This window comes from Oenanthe melanoleuca, chromosome 1A (genome assembly GCF_029582105.1).
Source record: "Oenanthe melanoleuca isolate GR-GAL-2019-014 chromosome 1A, OMel1.0, whole genome shotgun sequence".
NCBI classification, from domain to species: Eukaryota; Metazoa; Chordata; class Aves; order Passeriformes; family Muscicapidae; genus Oenanthe; species Oenanthe melanoleuca.
In genome coordinates, this window is record NC_079334.1 from 63393552 (window position 1) to 63414141 (window position 20590).

Consider the following 20590-nt stretch of genomic DNA (forward strand, 5'->3'; position numbering starts at 1 on the left):
TTGTCAGTCTCCAGCCTGACAGAGATTTAAAATTCACATAATCTCTCTTTAAAAAGTGCATGTGTGAGTAGATTTTGAACTCCATTGTACCTTGCAGTGAAATTTTATTTTTTAGAACTGAAAAGCAGGCAGGTGGTTATGAATGTGTCTGAAGCTATTTCACCAGCCTGAAATGTAAGTACTGTTGGAAAACTTTCAGGAAAATAGAACATCTTAGTAGGAGCTGCAGCAACTTCTCGTGAATTTATTTTAGTTTGCATCAGTATTCTGAGCTACAGGGATTATAATTTAGTAGAGAAATTCTCATTGGGAGAGGGGATTGATGGCGTTGAGGCAGCAGCCCTGTGAGTTGACAGGGATGCTAATATAGCCACGGCAGAAGTTTAGAGAGCAGATCAGAGCAGCTGGGTGGGCTGATAGAGAGGATCAGGGCAGCCCAGAGGAGCAGTAAGAGGATCCAAATAAGTGGATTAGTAGCATACCAAAGCACACATTACTTTTAGTTTTCAAACTCCCATTGATTTTACTGCAAGTGCATTTACTAATGTGTGGCAGGAGAAATGGAAGAGGATCAAGGCAGAATCGAGACAAGGAGAGCAGGTCCCTGTGGCAAGCTGGAAACAGTGAGAGGCTGGGCTGGGGAGCAGAGCATAACATCCCCACATCAGGCTCAGGGCTCAGAGGAGGATGGCTGCTGCCTGGGCTTCATCCCACAACCTCAAGGAGCTCCCTAACAGTGTTAAATGCTTTTGTTCCTGCAGCTGATGCTGCATTCCTTTTCCATCCATAGCTCCAGCAATTGCATCGCTGCACTCTTACATCTGCCTTCAGCTGCGGTGGCTGGAGCAAACTGACACAAAAATGGAGGACTGATTAGCAGCATGACCCTCTTGGAACTCTCCCTAGCAGGGGGCTCGCTGGGCTGCTGGACACTGAGCTGAGCTTGCTGTAATTTGTGCCTGCAGCATTCACCAGAACTGGGACTGCTGACTGCTCTGCTTGGGCTGGCATGATTGGCATTGACTCTGGGATGACCCAAAGCTCAAACATGCCCTTTCTGAGGACACCAGCCTTGCTTTACTTTTCATCTCTTCAGCAGAGGTGGTAGTGATGCAAAGACACATCCAGACTAAAATTTCTAAGCACTATTACTCTTTATATAGCACAAAAGTTCAAATTTCTAGGCAAATAAGAAGCCCTACTCACATTGTCCTCAGCTCCCTTGAAGCACTTGGGTTGTAAGGGCAAAATTAGTTCAGCCTATGGTTTCTCCATGTTGCACAGAAGCAGAGGATGTCCTTGTATATGGGCCGATTTCTTTCACTCCTTCACATCGTCTTTCATAAAAAAGAGCTTTGTTGAGACCTTTTCTTCTTCATCCTTCAACCACATCTGTTGCTTAGACACCTTGGTCTCCTCTCCACTCCTCCCAGTATTCAAATCCAAACACTGGTTTGTCCTAGGGAAGACTTAATACCTTAATATCCTTATCCCACAAGTATTGGATCAGAGTGGATGACCATCAAGTGTTGACTCAGAATACACTGCCCTTCCTTGGAATGTTAGTCCAAGCTGTACATAAATTCAAAGCGGGGGGGTGGGAAGTCCAGCCTTACAGTCAAAAGGAGGTTTGCATTCTGATACAGAAATGTTCAGAAGGTTTGCATTCTGATATGGAAATATTCAGAGGGTTTGTGACTGCACACACAAAGAACACTTTGTACATAGATTCAGTTATATTCTTTATTGTTGAAACAGTTCTGGAATGTTTTGGTCTCCCTGAGCTGCCAAACAGATGAAAACATTGGTCTGTCCTGTAATTTTTTTCTTTAAAATTTGTGAGAAAGATTAGCAAGCAGCAGAAAGGACAAGAAGGCATTTCAAAACTGGGTTCCAAAAGAAAAGGAGAGTAAGGACAGAGACATAAAATGTCAAGTACTGTGACTCAAATGGTACAGGAAAAACTTAAGGAGAATTGGAAAACCAGTTAAACCACACTCCTGACTTCAGAATTCTTCAGGACATCCAGACACCTTCCTCTCTAATGACCCAGTCCTTGGACGTGCCAGCCTGAGAGCCTGCTGAAAGGGCAGGTTTGTAGTGAGAGAGCACAGCACAACGTGGCCTATTGTCATCTTGGGGGCTAAGTACTGCCCACATATGTCATATGACCACAAAACCACCACTGGAAACACTTACTACAGTTTATAAAATCCTCTGTGCCATTCATTACACATAACTAACCAAAATAGCTCACCTATTAACCTGTCACCTGGGCAGCTCCTGGTCTCCAATTTACCTCTTCACCCTTCTGCTTCCTAATACCACATGGAACCTCATCAGGCTACAAGATGAGTGGTAATCATGGTGCTATTAATATGACAGTCAGCAGCCTCTTCCCACTTCACAGGGCCTCACATGAATTCCTTGACATTAGACTTTAAGACTCAGATCAAATCACTGAGTTTATAAGACTTTCTCCAGTATAATTTCTCTAACTGAAAAGCTGAAGGGGTTCATAATATACTTATTTAATTCTCCTCAGTCCTAGGACTCATTAGTCATCTTTGTCATATACCATCCTACTTATGAATAATAAAATATTATCATGAATTGGACACACCTAGAAACAAAGCAAAAGTCTGGGACATCCTGTGTGAAGAGCACTATTGATTTTAATACTGAAATATTACTAGATTCATTATATTTAATCAGTTAGCTTATGATCTGAAATGGAAAAGTATTTTACACACCAGAAAATTGTTGGAAAAATTACTATCAATTAGAATGGGGAGGGGATATTTTGAAAGTAACTTGAAGAATGATACAATGTTAACTAAGAAATAATCAGGAATGATCATACTGACTTGGGACATGTTGCAAGATAAAGCCCTTATTTAGTTGGCTATTTCATGGCATTTTGAAAAACACATCACTCAGTTAATGGTCTGAGGAAATACTTTGAAACCAATCATTAATAGATACAAAATGCTCAGAATTTTTCATATTTTCACCAGAAAAAAAAAAAACAAGTGACCTATGGATTCTTAATACGTAATAATAACAACATGATACTGAGACAGAAACTGAAATAAAAGATGAAATTAAAAGCTGTCTGTCCCCCAGAGCCAGTGTGCACTTTATCCTAAGTGACTTGGCTGCCACAGCGATGCAGCCAGTGACTATCTAGGGTGACACAAGGCAGCCATTCTAAAGGGATAAAGAGGACTTTCATCTCTACATTGCTCCAGCTGGAATAATGCAATGGTGGTCTGTGACAAACGAGCAGATGATCCCAGCCCAGTTTTAGGATGCCCACACCAAAATGCCCAGCAACAGGCTCACAGCTCCCTGTACATGGGAGCCTTTGAGTTTGTGCAGTTTTGTCTAAGTCCCAGCTGAAAACACCAGCAGTGCAGGACAGAAAGCTGTTTCCAGCTACCAGATCCTCCTGTGTGTTGTGTGGATAACTACAAGACTTTGACCTAAAGTCACCTTGTCCTAGTTTCTAATTCACTTTTATGCAGATGAGATGGCAGGATCAGGGCTGTGGTATCCACACTGGCTCATACTTTCAGAAATGAAAGCTGCAAGATTTATTCATCTGAGTGACCACTATTAGGTTAGCTTGCAGGATCAGGCTTATTCTGCATGAAAAGGATGGATCTCTCTAATTCACATAAAAGAAAATGAGAAATATTGGTGGAAAAGGGGATATGCTAACTCTTGTAAAACTTTCCTGGAAACTGCATTGCCCAGACTGAAATGTCATTTAAAACCACGAGTGTCCCTTTAAGCAAAATATCAGCACAGGGAAGGAAGAACTAAAACCAGTAAGAAAGCAGCTGATAAAACACTGCCATCACATTTTCATAAGTTATACCCCAAAATGTTTTACAAAATTGAGTAACAGAGGAAAACAGAAAATATTTTGTACCACATTCCTTTGGCAAATGCAGGATAAAGCCCATCATGTGAGCTGAACTCTAAATGAGGGCCTTATGCCTTATAAAAATTCTCCTATTGTCCCAGAAAGGATGAGAGTCAAACACAACAGTTTCTTCAATGCTCTAAGTCCTGTAAATAAAGTTAGCTAGCATACAGGAATCAGCAGACTGTTTGGGGAGGGGAAAAAAAATAAAGAGAAAATATTCTTTCTGTAGGAAAAATTTAGGCACACTGCTGCTCCATTTTAGACCTGACTTCAGACCCAACTGTACCAGAGATTAATTGGACCCACAAAATCCAGCAAACAGCATATGACGTCCATCTACCTTTGCTGCTTCAGCATCCTCCCAAAAATATATAATGCAGGATTTTAAATAGTACATTAGCCCAGTTTCCTTTCACAAAGTCTTACAGAGAAGTTTAGGAAAATTCCAAAAGTAGCATATTGATTGCCTCTGGGATTTTCCACTTAGCAATTTAATAGAAAATTACACCCCTACCCAATCTGTGAGGTTTCCATAACCTCCCTTGTGAATTTAATTTTCCAGCATATAATAAATTTTACCATTAGGCATATTTTCTGATACTGCTTCACCATAAAGGCTGTTTCCCAATTTTGCTTTTCAGAACCATGTTTACCCTCAGTGTGGTGTCTGGACAGTACCTTGCACCAAAGAATTCAGGTTTGACTATGTCTATGCACACAGTTAGGATACAAATCACTACTGTTAGTATTCCATTTGCTTCCCTCCTGCTCATTTTATGTCATTATTCCGAGTGATAGGGTCGGTCAATATTACTGGAGCTAACGGGATTCTCCTGGGTCCTCTGAGGAGACCAAGGCAAGTTCTATATTTGCATCTGTTCAAGTAGGCGTATGCAAGTATCACATAGTCTTCTCCTTGTCACAACACAGCCTGACTACATGTAAAACACAAGATGATGATCGGAGCTGTGTTTGCAGTTATCAGTAGTCATAACTGTAAACGCCTGGGTCCTTTCTCTACAGGCAACAGGCAAAAGCACTCTCGGCTGTAAAAAAAAAATACTCCACCCTCAGTGAATTTAGCACAGTGAGCTAACTGGAAGTGTGGCTGAAGGCGTCAAGTGGTGAATAAATCAGAGCACTAATTTCAGCTGTGTTTGGGCCAGCCGTATGGCTGCAGTGACCTCACGGTGACCGTCGGGAGGGCTGCCAGACGCCCTAAATCTCGCTCGTCCAGAGAGCCGAGACTCTCTTCCTCTTGTTAAGGCGATCCAGTTTTTGGCTGAGGGACTCTCTTCCTCTTGCTAAGGCGATCCAGGTTTAGCAGAGCTCAACATCCCTCTGCCCAGCTGGCGGCTCGGCGCTCTTCTCCAGGCCTCGGTCCATGACACTAGCGGACACATCGCTGCGAGAATCCCTGTAAAACACGGCAACAAACAGGTGTTGCCATCAGTTCTTGAGGTTTACCCACTTCCGCACGCCAACTTCACCCCCCCTACCCGCCGGCCCCGGCCCGGTCCCGCTAAACACGAGGAGTTCCCCCGCTCAGCCCCTGCGGGAGCCGCGGGCAGCGCGGGGGGCTGAGCGGGCAGCGCCGGTGCCCGTGTGCGAGGCGGGCGGCGGGAGGGGGACACAAAATGGCGCTGCCCCTCAGCCCCTCGCCCTCGGCCCGCGCTGGGGCCGAGTGGCGGCGGGCCGGCCCCGGGGTGGCGGCGGTTCCCGGCCGGCGGAACCGCCGCCTTCCTTCCCCCAGCAGGTGGCACCGGGGTCCCGGCGCCGGCGGCGAAGCCATTGCGGGCCGCCCTTTGCCGCCGGGCCGCGGCCGCGCAGCCGGCGGGGGGGAAGGCGGCGGCATCGCCCCCGCGGGGCTCCCCCCGCCGCACCCCGCTTTCCCTCAAAGTTCGGGGCGGGAGCGGGGGGGAGACCGGAGCCAACTTGTCCCGGATCCCTTTATTCGCCGCCGGAGCCGCCGTCTCTCCCAACCCCCGCGTGTATTGCTGATCGGAGGGACGGAGCTCGGTCCTGTGTCCGCCCCGCTCCTTCCTGCCCGCACCATGGAGTTCGCCCAGAGGAAGAGGAGCAGGAAATCCCAAAGCTTTAAATTGGTCAACGAAGGTAAGGCGGGGGCGGCCGGGCTTTGTTCGCTGGCCGGGGGCAGCCCCGACTTTTGCCCCGGGGGGAGCGGGGCGTTATGAAACGCCGGCGCCCCCGGGCCGCCGCTCCCTCCCGGCTCTGTTATTGAACTCCGCAATCCTCTGCCTGAACTCCCCGGAACCATTGCACGCCTCTCTTTCTTTCTTCTTCTTCTTCTTGGTTTTTTTTTTTTTTTTTTTCAATTTTATTTCTTTCGCCCCCTTCCCGTTTCCTCTTTTTTTTTTTTTTTTTTAATTATATTTTGCATGTGTGTTACGTGTTGTTGCAAAACCACCAGCTCAAGCCTCCCCCCCACCACCTCAGGTGGACGTGGTTTTTTTTTCCAAACAGACCCTGCACAAAATAAAGTTGGATCGTGTTTCGTGGTAAATCCTGCTTGGGCGGGGGGGGAGAAAAGGTAGAATCGGGAAGCGAGCAAAAAATAATGACACTTAAGCAGCGACAGAGCTCCTTAGTATTCAACTCTTGTGGATTTATTGTATTTGGGGTGGTTTTTTTCCTCTCCTCGGCTGTGTACATCCGTGTATTTCAAAGAAAAGCTGAATCGAGATTGCTTTATTAAAAATCCACGCAGGTAATTAATTGTACGTGGGCAGTGGAGAGCCGCTGGCGTGTAACTTGTTCGCTCGGGGTGTGTTTGCTTTTGGAAAAGAGGATATTTTTAAAGGGATCGTGAGGGGAGAAATATTTGAATTCATGTCGGGCAAGAAGCACAGCTCTGTGTTTCAGTCTTGTTGTTGTTTTCTTTAATTAAAGGGGGGAAAAGATACAACCGCTGGTAGGCATTTTAACAGGTGGACTTCCCACCCTTAAGGATTTATTTTGGTTGGAGATTTGTCCCTTCTCTCGCCGATGAGATGTTTTTGCCCTGGTGGATTTGACTCGAGATCGTTTCTCCTTTTGTGTTCCCAAGTATTGGACGGGAATATCTCCATGAAACGCTGTGTGTGTCCTGCATGCCAAGTTCAAGGCAGGTGACTGCTTGGGTGTAATGTCACACTGGTGAAAAGGGGGACACACACACGAGTGTCAAGACTTGCTGTCTGAGGAGTGCTCTGCAAAATTGTATATGAAACGAAGAAATTCAAAGATGGAAATAAACTCACTTGGTGGGAGTAGTAAATAATGACTGCTGTATCGTGGTAGGGGGGTCTGGGGCATCACATCTGGTCCCTGTTAAAACTAGAGGAGCAGGGACATGCCAGATGTGTCTGAAATGCATTGGAGGTCTGTATCCATTATCCATATCAGGGGTATAATTTTTACAGAGAACAGGTTTGGTTTGTGGGGTTTTGGTACTGAATATGCTCCCAACTTGGAGGCAGAATTAGTGTAGACTGGCCTGGAGAATGGAGGTGGTGAAAGCAAAATGTGGAAAAACAAAACTGAAATTGTGCCTTGTTTCTTTCTGTCCTAATGGACCTGTAAAAAGAGTATGTGCCAGAAATAGGTGACTATTTTGCCTTCCCAGTTGCTGCTTCTTACAGGTTTAGATATGCCTCCATGTATGAGACAATCTATTTAACCTTATTTTAACAGGTAAATCCAGATATGATGGTACATTATTAATAATATATTATCTGAGATCTCCTTTTGGATGTAGAAAGTCAAATAGAAAGCTACACTAAAACCATATCCTAGAGAGAAAATTTTATCTTTGTACTTTGAGGATGGAGGAGTCACTTTTTGTATGTGAGTCTGCACTCTCATACTCTTTTCTATCACAGTTGATTAGAAAGATAATTACATATAAATAGTTGTCCCTTGTAATTGGCCTTTGCCTCTTGCAGGAGTTATTCCGTAATGTCAAAGTTTAGTGTTTACTGTTGTGAAATTGATACGGTTTTCCAGTGCCTGGACTCTGACGTCCAAGGCAGAAGAGGGAAACCAAAGAGAAAAGGCTGTGTGAATTGGTTGGTAACACACCATCTGCTATTGATATGTGCCCATTCAATGCTTATTCTGTCCCAGAAATAACTTCAGAGTGCCTTATCACAAGGATCAATAATGACCAAATCAAGAGAAAATCCATTCCTGTGCTAAAACACAGCCACCTCTGGAGTGAAATGTGGTGACTTTAAGGCAGCAGCTGCAGACCAGAAGAATATTGTGACCAGCTGGTTGTACAGGGGAGTGCTAGAGAAGAAACCATGTGTAATCTGTATATCTGAGGACCATGAGTCCCTAAGTCATTTAAGTCCCAGTTTCTATGTATTTGCTTCCACTTATCTCAGAATTTCCTTGAGAGGATGAAGGTGCAGTGTGTGGCAGGTAGACCCTGACTGGCCATCAGGTGCCACTTCACCACACCCTCTGCTCAACAGGACAGCTAGTGATCATGGAAGGCAATGTAAATCCTGCCAGTTTAGTCATATGAAAGAAGCTTTTACTTCCTTGATGTCATATCTCGAACTTCACCTTCACCCATTTCACTGGCTGGGTGTGCTCGGGAAGCAGAGGAACACTTTGTGTAGCACCTCATCACTGACCTCTCCAGTTCTCTGGTGTGGTTGTTTTCCCCTCGTTTTCTTTCTGGGCCCTTCTCATTCTATTGCATTGCTGTGTTAGGCTCAATTTTAGTTTACATATTGAGTTGTTCCTCCTCTTGTGCCTTCAAAACAGTCGTGCTGTACAAATAAACAGCACACAATAAAAAAGTGACTTCCAGGAGACTTTTCCAAAGCTGTGGCTGTTTGGTTGGAGGTGCAGGTGTGCTGCTTGTGGGAGAAGGAGCTGCTTTTGCCACCCTCTGCTTGTGTTACACGTGAATCCCCCAAAGTCCCTTCCATGAGTTAATCTCTGCCTCGCTTTTTGTGAGGCAGGTAAACATAAAACCAGTTTACGGAGGGAGTAGCTGAGAGTGTTGGGAACTGGGAGGGCACTGAGGGAGTGAGGTGGGGAGGTGGCTCTTTCAAGACACTGAATATATTGTTCAGTCTGAGCGATTTGCCGAAGGACAGAGTGTGTGTCAGTATCAGAGTCAGAAATAGCATCCAGGAAATCTGCCTTTAGACACTTCTTTTTTTTTTCCTTGGACTTACTATTCCCTCTGTGCACACATGTAAACAAAGCTCTGGTTTTAGTGAGCACCTGCCTGGGGTTACAACTGAGACCTTCACAGCAAAATATTCTTTTATTTAAAAGAGAAACTCAGTAGTGATTTTTTTTTTTTAATATCTTGTAACATCTCTGTATATGAGGTGCCAATGCTAATTCTTCCGGTCATCACAGGCATTAATTTCTATAGGTGAATATCCTAAGGTGTCCCTGATCCTCCTTTCTTCACATTTGGGAGGCCAGTGACATCAGTATGAGTCAGGACAGCTGAGCAATACAGCCCTGATGTACATTACTGGTTCCTTACTGAGGTGGAGTTTGAAAGTTTGCCTTGGTCTCTGGGAATGTAAAGTTTTCATTATAAATCTGCTTTCCTTCTGTAAAGCAAGAAGCCAGATAATTGGCATCTGGTGGGATAATTTGCTGTGAAAATGAACACAGTAATTTAGGGCAGGCGTAGCTATTCCCTGAAATCTGTGAAATATTTGAGCTGAGTCTCTCCAGTGTGAGCAAAGGTTTTTTAGGAGGTGCTGATACAGAGCACATTTTCTGTGGTTAATTTGATGTACATGAAATAAACTGCAGATATATTGATAAATTGTGTAGTAAAACCGTAGCAATGTATTCAGTGTTCATTTTTTCCAGATCACTTGAATTCTAATTTTTTTTATCGTTTTTCATTCCAGATTACCATCATGAGATATATAAGATCTCTGACTACAACAATGATGTTAATGGGGAGACCAAAGAAACACAACCAGCTTTTTTAGGTATGTGCTTGTGTTGATTAATTTTCGAGCAACATTGCGTGGCCATTTGCAATTAGGGAGGAAAAAACCTCTGTGCAAGCACAGAAAGCGCCTGCCATTGTTTAATATGACGCTCTTTTCAAGACCCTTTTATTCTATGAATTGCCAATATATCCTTTATTAACACTGCTAAAAGTTGTAATTTCAGACATAAATGTTTATTAGTGTCTACACACAGTGCTAATTATCACTCACTCAGAGAGCCAGATGCTGACTCTGCAGTTTTGCAGCTCTGTGCTCACCCCATTTACATTGCATATTCCCTGGCATGCTTCACTGGCAATAGTTTGTGTAATTGGGGTATTACATCTTTGACATCTGGATAACAGAAATTCAATTTCCAGGAAGCTGCTATTTGTTTGGTTTTGCTTCTGCCTTGGGTGGGATAAAGGATTAATGTGCTGTCTTAATGTAATGTCCTTTCACCTCTGGAGCTTGCCTGCTAATCCTGCCATGGAAAAATTAAATTAAATCAACAGTTAAAAATGTGTAAAGAAAATACAAAGTAATATAGAGTCTGCAGCATGATATGTATTACAGCATATCAGTGAACCTTTACCTTTCTTGTGTGCTTTTTATCCTGTATAACTTCTCATCTGCAGAGTGCTTCTTCCTTTCCTGTTTCTATCCCCTTCCAATTTCATCCAGGGCCTCACCTGGATAAAACCCCTCTTGGCAAAGATTTGGCAGGCTAAATTCAAAGAAGGAGGGGCCTGTTTTTTTCAGGTGTATAAAGCAAGCTTGTGAATACTTAACTCAGGCTTTGGAGAAAACAAATGCCTTTGCAGCAAGAAATTTGGGGGTGTTTGCCTCTCCTTTTCAGCATCAGGAGCCTAAGCATTTTTGTGGGACGATTTATGGTTTCTGTAGTCTGTGTGTGTTGCCCCCTGAAGCCAGCAAGAAGCATTGAAATGGGAATTGGCACCTTAAGTTAATCTGCATGCAAAGTACCTTTGTCTCCTAAATTCATAGTGTCACATCCTCTTCTAGTGGTCATCAACAAATGGGAGAGAATAGGAGGATGTGTTAAAACGGGGGGTGGGAGCTGGCTTAAATTTCCTTCTTAGCTTCTCACCATTAAGATTTTGAGCAAGTATTTCTTCCCTACACCCATTTCCAGGGACAAGCAAAGGCAGCTGCAGTGCTTTGTGTTTGGATTTCGGGTACTGTAAGCACTTTTGGTGAAGTCTGATAAACCTGATGGAGTGAGCTCCGCCAGAGGTTTACTCGTAGTGCTTTTTCTTCCAACTCTAAGTCATGATAAAGCTTTGGCAAGAATTAGGCATCAGCCAGGGTGCTCCAAGAATGTGCAGAAGTCTGTGCTTTGCCATTTGTGCTGTGAGTCAGACCAACTGATCTTGATTTTGGCTTGGCTGCTGTGTCCTTAGATTTGTTTGGGTTTTTCTTTTTTAGTATGTCCAGCTTTTCATTGTGACTGAAGGTGCTTTGGCATTTAAGTGCCTCAAGTTCACCTATTTCAAGAGTCAGTCAGAATTTAACCTTTAAGAATGTGAATCCTATCAAGGATCTTCCTTATCAGGTATAGTTAGGGTATAATCAGTGCTTCACTTGATTTCACAGCTTTATGCCAAAATTTATCTCAGAAGGATGTTTATTCCAACTTGTTGATTTAGAGTCAAGTTTGTTCACCAGTTTAAGTGATCCGTGGTATCAGCAGTTGAAACCTCAGTGTGATGCAGACTTTAGTATGGAATGGATGCTGTGATACAGCATTTAAAGTATTACCTTTAGGGATGGTTAAATGTTAGTGGCAGTTAGTGTCAGTAAATGAGTGAAGCTTTGTCAGGAATGGGATGTAGAAATGCCTTTGTTGCCCAGCTGAGCATGTTTAACTCAGAACTGCTGTTGAGAGGAGGGGAGATGCTGGTGTAAATGAGTAAATCAGGAGAATCCAGTTTGTTTAACATACAGATAAATTCAGGATGAAATGTCAAGAAAGACCTGATGAACCTAAATGGTCTTTTTCACACCAGCACAGATGGGCAAAATATAGCTTTGTGTAAATGTAGGCTGAAAACTGGAGCAAGCTTCATTGCAATTAAAGGAACATGGTACTGGACACAAACTCTATGATTGCCATGGGTAGAGTCCAACTGCTATCTGAATAGAGCTTGGGAAGTTTTCTCATGTAGTGCAGTGTTGGGAGTGGGAGATGCGGTGGCTTGTCCTCTCCCCCAGTCCTTTGTTCTGATAAGATGATGAACAAGAAGTCACATCTTTCTAGATGAAGGACATGCTAACCACAGTCTTTACAAAATTGCAGGGGAATGTGGAATATCACTACTATATTTTGTGGGTGAGGACTGGCATGTCTTTTGTTTTGAAGGAAAGGGCTTAGTTATCTAGTACCAGGATAGACTGCTCAGCCTGAGAAGGAGGAGAGAAATGCTTAAACCTCAAACACGAGTGAGATTTAAAACAGACCTGACTTCAATTTTTCCAGTAAAGTCACAGGGCTGCTAGCCCAGATTGACATTACAAACCCTTGAAGGGGCTGTGTGCACCTGTGTCTTGTGTACAGTGATGATTAAACTTACAGTATTTATTAAAAAAAAACTTTTGCATACACCATATTGGGTTTTTTCAGTCTTAATATTTTACTACCATCACCAAAAAGTGGAAATATAGTATACTTCCAGACTGTTTTTACAATGCTTTCAACTTGAAATTCAGGCTCTATGTTTGAAAGGTTAATGCAGAAAACTAATTATATTATCCTGGTAATCAAATGTGTGATGAGACATTTGTCTGTGTAATTAACAGTGAAGAACTTTTATAGTTTCATAAAATTGCATGCTACGCACAGTGTGCTTGGAGCATTTGTTTTGAAGAGATGTCCAAAACAGAAATGTTTATGACTGATATAAAGTGGAACTGAAATGTACTGTAATGCAGGTGTCTGTGCATTTTACAGCATTTCGCATTGTTGAAATGGAAGGCAGCAGATTAATAACTTCTCTGTGTCATGGTAAAAATAAATAATATGTTCTTGGAGTAGGGGAGCGATGCATAAGTTACTCACTAATTTCAAGAATTTATTCTGTCCCAGAAATAATATCCTTTGCAATTTATTCACAGAGGAAAAAGTTGACTTAACAAGTAACTTCACAGACTTGTGTTACTGTTAATAGGATTATATCCCAAGTCTGGTTGTTGCAATAGTGGCTTCTGTAATTAAGACTTCATAGAAGTTTATTTTATGTATCTGTGTCCTCTAATGATCTAACTTTGTAAAGTATTTCCCTTTGGGGCTAAAGCATGGTCTTGGCCTGGGATATTTCCAAGAACTGGGGGAAGTTGGTGTGTATCTATTATTACCTTTTTAATTATATGACCCCATTAATATATAGTTTTATTGAACAGTTGCTCACTTGTCTTTTCCTGAGTGATTTAACTGGCAAAGAGTGGCATGAAAGTAACTTGGGCTTCCGTAGCTTCTCCTGTTGGGTGTTTTGAAACTGTTTCACCAGGTTCTTCCAAAGATTTACTTTGTTTGTGGTGGGAGTGGTGGCTGGGCCCCCTGGTATGACCCAGTTTCCAGGGAAATAACCCCCAAATCCTGAATGGTCTCAGGGTTTAATCCTGGGTTTGATTCTACAAATTTCTTTGCTTACATTAGTGTTGTGGGGTTTAATAACTTTGTTTGTCTCATGATAAGGCAGGGTTATCAAACCATATGTTTCTGTACTTGCTTTGGTAGTAAGAGGTCTGATTTGAGGGTGATCCAGTTTTCCTGCATATTTAATCCTAGTGCTTTGTGTGGTGACATGAAATAGGAAAGTGCTTTGAGATGATGTTTTAGAGCATTGCTAAGATGCCTCTACTTAGACAGCTTCAGTGTTCCCAGTGTTAGTTTAGCTGAGTCAAATTCTCCAACTCGTAACTGTGTTGCTTGTGTGACCCTCTGACCGATCATGACCACTGCCCTCCTGGTTGACTTGGGGTTTAGGTTTTTAATTTGCAAAGTGTGTTATTGCCTGTGTTCTTTATTCAGTTTATAGGCTGAGAAAGACCTGGCATTGCTTTTTTGGGAAATGTGTGCTTACCCCATCAGTTTAGTGACACGGATGCCCGATTCCAATCATGCACAGAGAAGTCACAGTAAGATCCCACGTGATTTAGGAGACCTTTGCTCTGATAAGGAACCAGGCACATGGATCCTCTATTTTCCCCATGCTGACCTCTGCAAATTTCTGTTTCAGGATGACTTGTAGGTACAAGATGACGAAAAAAAAATACCTTGGTTTTTGAAAATTATGATTTGATGTGGATATAGTTCTTGCTGAGAAGGGATGCTGAGCATCCTTCTAGGATAACTGTCTCTGAAGGAATTACCTGAACACCGTGTAGCATTCCAAAAGGTGTTCTGGTGAATTCAGCCTGGCTGAGCAGTGGAGACGTGTGCCCTGTGTGCATGTGCTTCCCGATTCCTTGAGCTGCTCTGAATCAGCCCTTACAGTCTTCAAACACAGCAGGCGAGTTTTGCTGGCCCCCTTCCAGAGAGGGCAGCATTCAAGTGGCATCTAATAAATTGCAGTTTAATATGCTTAATTATATAACCCTTTGCACTTACTTATTATTTTTTGTTGAGTTTTCACGCCATATGCTTCAACTTGCACTTTTTCTCACCTCTGAAGCTTTGTTTCCATACAAACCAGGCTCATGTTGTCAGCTCACATGTGCTTGTCTGGCTGTCTGTCACTGCTGTTCTTACCCTCGCAACAGCTCCACCATTTTCAGCCCAGTTGGACACAAAGGTGGAAATCTGAGATAAAAGTAACTTCAGTAAGCAGCCTGATCCGGAAAAATCCCTATTTGTATGTTCAAGGAAGGGAATAGTTCCATAGGCATTTCGTCTGCCCAAAAACCATAAAATTAAACTATAATTAATGGAAAAACTGTATTTTAAAAGTCAACTCGTGAATATTTCCCAAAACATACGAGAAACATAAATGTTAGAAATAATGAAAGTAATTGCAAAATACTGGACAAAGAGAACATGATGGTTATTTGGTTTTGTGAGTCAAAGGAAGGAAGTATCAAATACAGACAATTGTCCAACCTTAATTCTGTTCACCCATTTATACACTTTAAAACACACACATTAATACAGACGTGGTTACCACTTCTCTAATACTGGGATAAAATTAATGCTTGAACATATGTATACGGTTGCATATAATTTTATAATTGTTTGCAGTGCTATGATAATATTTGATAAACTGTTCAGGAAAAGCATAACAACATGTTGGTAGGCAATGTGATGTATTAGGTTTAATAAACATAATAGTGAAAAGATGGACAGGCATAGATGGACAGGAGTGAAGAGTGTAATAAATGAATTATCATTAATATGTTGTCAACTGGAGTTATTTACAGGCCTGTTGCTTCAGACAGCTGCACACTTAGCACATGGATGCTACAGCACCCTGGAACAGTTTGGGTTTACATTTGTTCCTTTTGTAATTTTAAACATTCTTGCAGCTTTTGAAGAAGGAGTTTATGACCTATACACTTTCAGTAAGGAAATAGATTGAAATGAAATTTGAGGAAATTACTTTTTATGATCATGTAGCATTTATTAAAGGGCTTTGTTTTGCTTTTTTTTTTTTTTTTTTTTTTTGGTTTTATAAGATTACAGTCAGTCACGTAGGAAAAAAATAGGTTGTTTTTAAGAGGCCATCATGGAAATAACTGTACCAGTAGTTATTAAAAATTATTAATATGTTTTTGTTATGACAATTGACATCTCTTCATACAAATTCCTAAACAGGGCACTAACTTGCCATGGTTCTATTTTGAGTAGCATTTTGTAAGTGTCTTAGTGTTTTGCAAGTGACTTCAATGGTTTCAGGTAAAATTCAGAGATTTACATGGGGTATCCAAATGGCAAATCCTATAGGCAGCCTTTGGAGGCATCTCCATCTCCTTGGGAGTGGTGAGGAGCTCTGGTATGTGTACAGAGACAGGCTGAAGTATGCACTGCTTTTCTCAGGCCTCAGTATCTATCTTGGAAAGCTTTGCACAGATAGATAATGCTGATTTCTGTGTAATAATAATAAAAAACTAATTTTTTCCAGTGCTTTTTTATTCTATTTAGCATTTAAAAGAAGGCTGGCTCTTCCACAGGATATACTAGTTAGAGTTGTTGTGTTTTCTCTGTGCCCCATCTACTTTTTTTTTTTCATTTTTAAATTACATGGTTATTATCTGTGAAAATTATCAGCCGGAATAACTGATAACAAAATGCTGTCCTTGGGCTCTAGAGCTAATAGCCAAATGAGATAACCAGGGAGCAGGAAGTTGAATCTGTTACTGGTGTTGCACCCATCCTCAGATTCAGATGGTGTAACATCATCTGCTCTCCACTTCCATGGGGAGGATGCTGCTGTTGCTGGTCAGCTACAAACTCAGAGCTGGAAAAAGGCATGGGAGAGGAGAGATGTAAACTTGCACTGAAGACTAAGGCTTATAGTCTGTAGGTTTTTAATGCCCTTTCTTGTAAAAGGGAAGACATATTTAAAAACAAAACAAAAACCAATAAACAAACAGAAAAATCCTTGAAAAAAAATCCCCAAACCCAAATCCCAACAAACAAGTTTACAAAGGGTGAATTTCCTTGTTTAAGTAAGAATCTACCTAAACAGAAATACAGGTTTATGTAAGGTGCAAATTCAGGATTTAATGTAACATGAATGAAGTGTTTTTTTCTATCTGGAGTTAAGTATGCTCATGTCACTGTATAGGAAGACTTCTATATAAAGGAACAAGGGAACAGAATCAAGGCTGAATAAGCTCAATTAACATTAATATTTTATGTAATTGGGTAACGGAAATTTAATCTTTCTAACAACACGTCACCCGACCAGACACGTAGCACAGTCCCTGCACCCTGCAGGAGGAGGTGGGTAGGAAGCTGTTTTGATACTCACGTTTTGCCATGGAGTACAAGTCCAAATTGCCAACTTAAAATTCCCAGGCACTACAGGAAGGGATTGCTCCAGGTGTGGTGTGGTGGGAACACCTGGAGCTGGGATATGGGCAGTTACAGCCCATACAGGGGAAAGGCAGCGTGCAGCATAATTGGAGTCCAGTGCTAGTCTGCAGCCTTTCGAGGTTGGGAACTGCAAACAGTCAACCCCTGGCTGGGTTGGGGCCAAAAAGTGTCATTTTAAAGGAATTGGTGCTGTTACTGTTAATTAAATCACACCCGCACACATTAATCTGCAGGCAAACCAACAAAATAAATAAATGCAGTGCAGAACTTCCTTGCAGAGGGTTTTTCTCACCGCTTTAGCTAGAGTGGAAATGGTGCTGGAGTGTTGCTGTGTGGGGTTGGCAAATATTTTTCTAAGTTTGGACTCCAAGCTTTCTTGCAAGCCGCCCACTCTCCTCGCTGGATCAGGGTGGGCTGGAGCCAGCTGGCACCAGCCCAGGGAACCGGTGCACCAGGTCAAGCAGGAGATGCTGGAGCACATTGTTCAGCTCCTCTCCCCTTCTGCTTATTCTCCTCCCTGAACAAAACCTCCCTCTTTTGGGTGTTCAGTGTCCCTGGTTTCATCGGCTTGCAGCAGTCCCAGCCACACTGAGCTTGGACTGTGTTGGGGAGGGTTTGCTGCTCTTTTAGCTGTCTGGTTTAGCTGCTACCTAAACGTGCACCTAAGTTTAGGCAACTGAATGGTGCTATTGAGTTGATAAAATTGTTCACATGCCTGGAATTTAGCACAATTTCAAGTACCTTGTTGAACCAGAGACGGCACACCTTGAATCTTGGATTTTTGGAGAGTAGTTTTTTGTCTTCTAAAGTTTCCTTTGTACTGCTACTTTGTCAAAAATAGGTTTATTTTGGGAAGTACAAATATAAATTGAATAGAGGATACCAGACATTTTTGTATTAAGTATTCTATAAAGGATGGTTGATTCATCAGTTTCTGGTTCTTACTTATGACATTTGCTTAGGATATTTGATTTTTCTATTACCAGTAAGAAAACCAGAAGCTTCTTCTTCAGAAAGGGCAATGAACACTTTCTTATTACTCATGAAATTTAATGTACGCTTTAACGAGCAAAGTAGCTACTATCTGCCCAAAACACATCTATTCATTGTGCAATCAGCAGTTTCATATGTTAAATTAATACTTAAACTGTGCCAGGAGTATTATGTATGTAACTTTTATTCTTTAAATGCCCTGGATTTATTTGGAACAGTCACATTTTCTTGTATATATTTTCATTTTCTTTTTAGAATCTACATTTTTAAGACATCCAGCAATTCAGCTATCTGCAGTTACACACATATTAGCTACTGTTTAATTTATTCCTGTATAATCCAGTATTACTAAATTCTGTGGAATAAGGAACTGATTCTGTTCATTAAAATCAATAGATGCAGTGCTGTTCTGCATGTGTATGGTGTGGTGCTTTCTGTGCTTTATTTTTTTGTAGGATGTATCCTTCATCATACAGCAAACTCATACATAAAGGATCTGATCCTTTGGGCTTTACTCAAGGAAAATATCCACTGATGTCAATGCCTGAATAGGATCAGTCTCTTAAAAGGACAGTTTATTTGAAACTGCTGTAGCTATTATTATTTCCTTCTGGCAAAAAATAATCTTACTCCTCAAAGTCTTAGAAACAGCATCAAGAAAGCCAAGTTCAGCATGTCTTTCAGGCAGGAGAGCTGTGTGAAAGCATAACCTGGGACATCCCAATGACCACTCAACCATCCCATTTCTTTCTTGTTGTTATTTATTTATTTCTGTGCTCCAACTTATTGGCATCTAAAACCATTAATTGCTACCCATTACTGTTTTGCTAATTTACAGTGATAACTGTGGCTCTGTTTTCATTAGGAGATGAAAGCCGGGAAATTAAAAAACAAATTACAGGGATGAGAAGATTACTGAATGACAGCACTGGAAGAATCTATCAACGAGTTGGCAAAGAAGGAGAAAAACTGAAGGAGGAGCCCCAAGATTTAGACTTAGCCTGGGCCCAGCGCCTGAATTCCCCTGCGGAGTCGCAGGCGAGCGTCCATCCGTCACAGAGCAGTGCCTGGAATGAGTTACCACCCCAAACCAGCCATTTTTCAGGGCAATACGGAACTCGATCCAAAACGTTCCAAAATCAGGCTCGAACTGTGGCATCCAATGGTATGACCTGTTAGACACTGAGAATGGTGCCTTTTTCTCCCCCTCTGCTTGTTCTCTACTAGATACCTACCTTTGTTGTGATGATATATTGTACCACTGCACTGAAAGCAGTTATAGTTCAGAGTCTACAAAATGAGCACATAGTTATCACTTCAGAAAGGTGTGAAAGTGTGCACTGTGCATTCTGCTACCATCTGTCTTAGCTTTTAAAATGGTGATAGGATAGAATTACTCAATGCCTTTACAAACTTAATTTCTATACAGTACTTACTAAAACAGCTTTTGTCTTTGTTATTAAATTCATGGCTAATTAAATGTCAACCTCTACCACTCCTCTTTGCTGTGAGTAATGTAACACTGTTGTGACACCACTTGTGGAGCAGGATTCTACTGCCTTTCATAAGGGGATGGCATCAGCCTTATAACAGGCCACTGAACTGCAGGTACAAAATTCCATCACAGCCTTAGGCTTTTATTCCAATGAGACTATTGGAGAAAAGAGATGATGGAGTCTACCTATGAACAGCATGTACTAGACTGTGGCCAATCCAGTACTGGCAGAGAATTCTGCCCTGAAGTAGATGGCAGTGTGCCTTTAAAATGCCTTTTTCTTATTAAGTCCCAGAGAATGGAAGTTTTGCTGCCAGATTAAAAAAAATCTGCTGTCAAAACCCCACCATAACAATCTTCTAAATATGGAAGGACCCAAAATTCATCACACATCTTCTTTGTCCTTAGAGGCCCTGGGCACTGGCAGGGACAGTTCTCTGCATGCACAGAAGTGCCCAAACCTGCATAGATTAGGTGCCTTGTTCTCAAATCCAGAAAGTAGGTGGAGCAGCACCTCTATCCCCTCAGGGGCCTGATTCAGCATGTGAGCTAAAATGTGTTGACAGGATTTGGCCCTATATGCAAGAAAATGTCAGCTTTGATTTTTTTGTATGTGGAGGAAGGATTCAGTTGACTTACGATCTCTTATAGGTTTGGGGTGGTCTATGGGACATGTAAGGGTCAGGCTGTGCAGCTTCTGGGCTGGACAGGAGGAATGCTCAGGCTCCCAGCTCTTAGAGGAGCACCCAGGAGGCACCTCCCTTTGCAGCTGTCCTGCTGCTGAAAGGAATGCAATTTTTTGGGTTATTACATAAAGGTGGGTGTGGGCCGTCTCCTCTGGCCACCTTTGAAAAGACAATCTGCATAGCGATTTGGTTTGAGGTGTCTGCCTCTCATGGGGTGTTGTGATCCTGACTGCTGCTTGGACTTCAAAGCTTGGTCTCTAGGGAAGAAAAACTTTTGATACATTTCTGAGCAGTGAGTAAACCCTGAAACTGCTCCTCACCCAGCTCTTCTGGGTATTTAAGCAGCCTGATTCCCCCCATCCCTTGCATTGGGAGCCTGAGCATCAAGCTTAGTATTTTAGATGTTATTCAGAGGACAGACAAAGTTCTTAAAATCTGGGTGTG

The 20590-nt window shown here is 42.2% G+C and overlaps 1 protein-coding gene across 3 annotated transcripts in view; it reads left to right on the forward strand.

Moving 5' to 3' along the window:
* Positions 1-1727: 1727 nt before the first annotated feature.
* The window catches only part of BEND7 (BEN domain containing 7), a 50357-nt gene continuing 31494 nt past the window's right edge, over positions 1728-20590 (forward strand). For 2 of the 3 annotated variants that reach the window (XM_056508786.1, XM_056508793.1), the window contains exons 1-3: positions 1728-6049; positions 9832-9915; positions 18831-19130. In XM_056508786.1, the coding sequence (XP_056364761.1) occupies positions 5572-6049; positions 9832-9915; positions 18831-19130 (862 nt within the window). In that variant the 5' untranslated portion in view covers positions 1728-5571. The remainder of the gene's footprint in view (positions 6050-9831; positions 9916-18830; positions 19131-20590) is intronic. The other variant, XM_056508801.1, reaches the window with a different exon arrangement.